We start from the raw sequence: 6168 nt of genomic DNA, 5'->3' as shown, positions 1-6168 counted from the left end.
AACACTTTCATATGTGTGTTATATACTACTTAAGAACCATATGAGTAGAGACCAAAGTAAGAACTTTAGAAACAAAAGAACAAGAAACCAGAATTGGACCAATGATAAAAATATAGCTACTGTTGAGTGCTTGTATATGATAGGCACTGTTCCTAATCCTATATAATAAAAGGCTAATATGCAAATTGACTGAACTGCAGAACGACTGGTCACAACCGGTCACTATGACGCGCACTGACCACCAGGGGGCAGACGCTCAACACAGGAGCTGCCCCCTGGTGGTCAGTGCACTCCCACAGGGGGCGCTCCACTCAGCTAGAAGCTGGGCTCACGGCTGGCAAGCACAGCAGCAGTGGCGGGAGCCTCTCCTTCCTCTGTGGCAGCACAAAGGATGTCTGACTGATGGCTTAAGACATCCCCCAAGGGCTCCTGGACTGCGAGAGGCGCAGGCTGGGCTGAGGGACCCTTGCCCCCCGAGTGCACGAATTTCATGCACTGGGCCTCTAGTATTTAATAAACATCTCATTATATTATCATTATAGTAGATATCACCTTAGTAATAGATGAAGAAACATACTAATAAAATCAGTTGTGTGAAGTCATGCAGCCATGATTTGAACTTGATGTTAAAGGACTAAACTGATATTGAGCTACCCTGAAATCAAGATAGGTAAGCCTTCATAAATCTATCCTTTAATTGGTGTTTGTAAGGCAGTACTGCATGGTGGATAAGAAAAAGGGCTCTGGAGCCAGATTGCAATGTTTGTATTCAGATTCTACTAATTACTGTGACATGGGGCAGGTTTCCTAACCTCTTTGTGCCCGTTTTCTCATCTGTAAAATGGGAATTTGTTGGTTCATAGAATTATTGCAAAGATGAAATGTATCAATACAAGTAAAATATTTAGCACACCTGGCACAAAGTAAGCATTTAATAAATGTTAATCTCTATTTACTGTTATTTTTTATAGGATTGTGCCCAGAACCCAGAAAGTCCCCTATGACTACATTATAAAGGGAAAGAAAAAACTTGAGGCAACTTGGCATTATACCAGTGATGGCGAACCCATGACACGCGTACTCATTTTTTTGGTTGATTTTTCTGTGTTAAATGGCATTTAAATATATAAAATAAATATCAAAAATATAAATCTTTGTTTTACTATGGTTGCAAATATCAAAAAATTTCTATATGTGACATGGCACCAGAGTTAAGTTAGGGTTTTTCAAAATGCTGACACGCCGAGCTCAAAAGGTTCGCCATCACTGCATTATACAGTCTAGGTTAATTTACTTAACAACTAAGAGCTTTTTAGGAAACTGTAGGCTAAAGTGCCTTTCACCCAAACTTTCAGTAAGAAATGCAAAGGGCCCTAGCCGGTTTGGCTCAGTGGTTAAGAGTGTCGCCCCTCGGGCTGAAAGGTTCTGGTCAAGGGCACAGGCATGTACCTCAGTTGCAGGCTCGAACCCTAGCTGCAGGTCAGGGCACATGTGGGAGGCAACCAGTAAAATGTGTCTTTCTCACATAGATGTTTCTCTCTGTCTCTCCCCCTCCCTTCCACTCTATCTAAAAATCAATGGAAAAAATATTCTTGGATGAGGATTAACAAAAAGAAATGCAAAAAAGTAAAAATGAGGCAATTTAGAGGTGGTACAGGTTTCCTGTGCTATCTGAAAGCTGAGTGTTCCTATGAAACCTTTCCTACGCAGAAATGGGGTAAAGAAAATAAGCCATTACCATTTATGTGGAAAAAATTTTAAGCATTCCCAGACCCAAAAAATAACGTACTAAATAACACATAAAACCTAAAATAACATGAACATATAATGAAAGCAGTGCCACTCATGCTGCTCAGGGTGCATGCTGCCTCTATAATGGCTCCCTGCAAAATAGCTGCTGAATGCTATTTTCACCATCCTATATAATAAAAGGCAAATCGACCGAACGGCGGAACAACCAGTTGCTATGGTGCACACTGACCACCAGGGGGCAGATGCTCAACGCAGGAGCTGCCCCCAGGTGATCAGTGCAGTCCCACAGGGGAGCACTGCTCAGCCAGAAGTCGGGCTCACAGCTGGCTAGTGCAGCGGCAGTGGTGGGAGACTCTCCTGCCTTTGTGGCAGCACTAAGGATGTCCGACAGTTTAGGCCCGCCCCCCAAGGAGCCGTCAGTCAGACATCCCCCGAGGGTTCCCAGACTGCAAGAGGGTGCAGGCCAGATTGAGGGACACCCCTGAGCACACAAATTTTGTGCACTGGGCCTCTAGTTTCTCATAAAAGGACAATCCTCTTTGGATTTCTTCGTTAGTGAAAACAAGAACATATAATGTAAAACTTTTAGTTAAAGGGAAGTGGTATATTGTGAACTTTCTCTTCATTTACTTTTTCTTGGCCGGTCCAAGATGTTTTGATGAAATACCAAATAAATAATCACTCTGTGGCTACAAAAATGTACTCCAAGCTGCAAGTTCATAAGGAGCTTAAATCCTGACAGAAACAAGTCAATTTGTTGATTTTTTTTAAAAATATATTTTATTTGTGGCTACAAAAATGTACTCCAAGCTGCAAGTTCATAAGGAGCTTAAATCCTGACAGAAACAAGTCAATTTGTTGATTTTTTTTTAAAATTCTACACGTACTGATTGGTGCAACCCTACAGAACCAACACCTGTTTAGAAAAATTTGTTTTTCTTTTCAAAAGTAACTAAAAAGCCTGATTTATTTATATATTAATTTAATTTTTGAAATCAATAGTCATAAGGTCAGCTTTGTCCTATTTAACTATCAGTGTTACACATTTATAAACTAAGGAAATATGGATAGTACAGAGATTTGAATGAAATCTAAAAGAATAAAATTGATTTTAGCCCATTGTATTTTCAAAGTTGATGAGCATCAAGCCAGAAGAAAAGTAATGACCACACACCGTTTATTTCTTTTAATAGTAAAAAGAATGTTCTGATTATTAGCAAAGTAATCTTATAATGTATCTTCACAGTTGAAATTTAAGTATTCACTTGATACACTTGTATATCAAAGTCCTTTTCCACTATTTAGTCTATTTTAAAAATATATACAGCTAATGATGTTTAAATATTCTGAACCATGTGTTCAAATATAAATATTTGAGAAATTCAAACTGTTGCATCAAGTTATGAAAGAATTAAAGAAGAAAAATGAGCTACAAATTATATAGGAGGAAGAAAAAAGTTTACTTAACACTTATGTCTGGCTAAATCTGTAGTCTTCCATTTATATATACATACTCAGTTGAGTATAGGTAGCCATCAAACATTAACCAGTTACATACAGATTAGACTAAGCCTGTACTATTTTCTACGACAGGCAGCAGTGGTGATTTCAAACATATTAATATATCTAAATAGTTTCATCAAAAGTTATTTGTAGCAATAGTCTAATATTATGAAATTCTGATAGGCACAGATGAAATCACTACATTATCTATGCCAAACTCAGCACACTAATGGTACCTGACTCTGCTTATGGTCTAAGTATCTGAACAAAAAAGAGCAGACAGGTAACCAGAAAGGACATTTAAGACACACCCATGCTTATGAATCACATTAACATTAGTGTTTAAAATTTCCAAATCTCAATATAGAGGGACACTTATAAAGCTGTGGGACAACTCCCACATAAGAATCCAAGTGATAAAACTGCAAAATCTTAAACTTCAGTTTTTAATCTGATATTAAGGATTAGCTTATTTGGTCTTAAAAAATTTTAGAATTAAAGGGTTAAAGTTGAAAACATGTTTATCCCTTGCTACATTGCAGCATTTGAAATTAGCCAGCATGACAACTTTAATTCCTTTTTGCTCTTACATGCAGTAATATACGTATATACGCATTTTAAGACAGCTTAAAGTTGAGTTAACTTTTAGTCAGTAGTGGTGACTAGAATTGCTATCCAATCAGTATTCCATGGCACCACATATCAAAGTCTGTACAATATGAGTCTTTTTCAGCACTTATCACTTTGGGTGGGGAAGGGAGGCATGGCAAAAAGTAGTTGCATATATTTTTTTTTATAGCAGAAAAGCTTTAAACACTTACACAATTTTACAATATCTTGTATTCTATCTTAGAACAAAATCTTATTCCAGTCAGCTCAATCTATGTTATAAAATACAAACACATTCTAAACCATACAGTGTACAGAATATGCACTATTTAATATTCATTAAATGCAGTACAATCAAATAAAAAACACACACAGCATTCTAAATTTTTAAATCTTTGGATGCTAACCAGAAATTATACAAATTACATATGCAAGACAAAAAAAGAATAGAAAAGGAAAAGAGAAAGAAAAAAAAATCCAAAGAAACTAACTTCTCAGTGCATCACACCTATTGGGATTAAATGAATGGCACTTTTATGATACTAATATTACAATTATCAATTTAAGCTGGGAATGACTCAAAAACATTAAAGCCACATAATGGCAAGAACAAGCCAATTAAATGTTTAAATGAAACAGATCACCTTTTTTCTTTGTAAAAGCACCGAAAATGTAATGGGTGCAGATAACTCAATAAAATTTTTCGTATTTCATTTGCCCCTACACTATAAGACATTGCAGTACCTTAAATTATTCTGTATTTATTCTCACTGGTATGAAAATCTGATTTTTAAGGCCTGAAAACTCTATTATGCTACTGAAACATACTATTTTCTATGTGGTAAGAATGTCTTTATGAAAAAAATAATATATCTGGTTATAAGTCATAGAATAAACCCCAAAACCAAAAATCTGACATTTTCCAAGCTAGTGAAAAATAAGTTATACCATGATGTATCAATTAAAAATTATATCAATATTAACAAACATTTCTACGGTAGATATTTCCCCCATGAAAATTAAACAGTGCACAATAGGGCTTGGGCTATAGTGAGTCACATTTGGTTTTCTGAAAAACAAAACGTAATTTACTATAAACAATTAAAAGGCAATTTTCTTCCTCCATAACACATGTAGATATTAAATCGAAGGTCTTAAAAATATTCACTACCTATAAGAAAAGTAGTTTTAAAATGGCAAAAAGGAATCAAAATACCAAAGTTTAGTGTGCGAAGAATAGATATAAACAACCAAGAAAAGAGATCACTGGTGTATTGGTGTTGAATATTTAACACGAATAGCCCAAAATAAGTTCCAAAGTTTTTATACCTTTACAAATAAAAAAAGGTGTCCTTTCCATAGTTTGGGATATGCATTGTGTATTCCCCCAAACAAGTATATGAGTAATGTTTTTAAAATGTTGCCAATATTAAGTTCTTCAGTTACCTAAAATTAATTAGAGGACAGCAATATTACAGTGGCAATGGTGCATCAATTCCCAAAACGTAGTTATGATCCAACACGAGTTGTGGTGGTTCTTTTATCAGAGAAAAAGCTTTTCAGAAGAAATACCTGCCCTATGCTAACCACCAGAAGAATGAGGGCTTCTCCTACTGACCAATAGGCCACTCTTGTATTTAAATCCTCTGCTCGGCTTCGGCCTTGAGCTTCTCTCAAGCGGAAATGAGTCTGATAGTCAATGACAGACTTCAGAGCTTCATGAATCGAAACACAGGCAGATTCCATCTAAAGAGAAATATTTCCAGTTAGTATGTTTAATATTTTCTGTACACTCCATCTTTCATTTTTAATTTCTCATTTCATTAACATTCACACATTTATGTCCGAGGTCCTGGCAATGCAACCATTTACTCATTCCCACTAGTACAACTGGTAAAGTTACAGATCCCATAAAGCAGCTGCTTGCCTCAAACTAAAATGTCACAGCTGTGGCATCTGTAAGGATAGAACACTAAGCTAACAGCAGCAGAAGTACTAATCAGCTAAGGTTTGTGGCTATGAAATTTCAAACCCAGATTCCTCAAAAAGGAAAGCTTAGGAAGAAGAAATTGGGTAGATCAGCAAATACGACCAATCCTATATAATAAAAGGGTAATATGCAAATCGACCAAATGGCGGAAAGACCAATTGCTATGACGCACACTGACAACCAGGGAGCAGACACTCAACACAGGAGCTGCTCCCAAGTCCGCAGGTCCCGGCAGGCAGGCTCCAATTGCCCATGGGGAACGGGGAACTGGGGGTGGGTGGCAAGAGAGGTGGGCGGCATCAGGCCAAAGCCCC

At 36.8% G+C, this 6168-nt stretch overlaps 1 protein-coding gene across 1 annotated transcript in view; it reads right to left on the bottom strand.

Annotated features, from left to right (window-relative positions):
• Positions 1 to 3188: 3188 nt before the first annotated feature.
• LOC102245052 (transmembrane emp24 domain-containing protein 7) overlaps positions 3189 to 6168 on the bottom strand; it is a 79189-nt gene continuing 76209 nt past the window's right edge. The window contains exon 4 of the mRNA XM_014544386.1: positions 3189 to 5610. Within this exon, the coding sequence (XP_014399872.1) occupies positions 5374 to 5610 (237 nt within the window). The 3' untranslated portion in view covers positions 3189 to 5373. The remainder of the gene's footprint in view (positions 5611 to 6168) is intronic.

The sequence above is a fragment of the Myotis brandtii genome, unplaced genomic scaffold (assembly GCF_000412655.1).
Source record: "Myotis brandtii unplaced genomic scaffold, ASM41265v1 scaffold1105, whole genome shotgun sequence".
NCBI classification, from domain to species: domain Eukaryota; kingdom Metazoa; phylum Chordata; class Mammalia; order Chiroptera; family Vespertilionidae; genus Myotis; species Myotis brandtii.
This window is presented reverse-complemented; position numbering and strand designations above follow the sequence as displayed.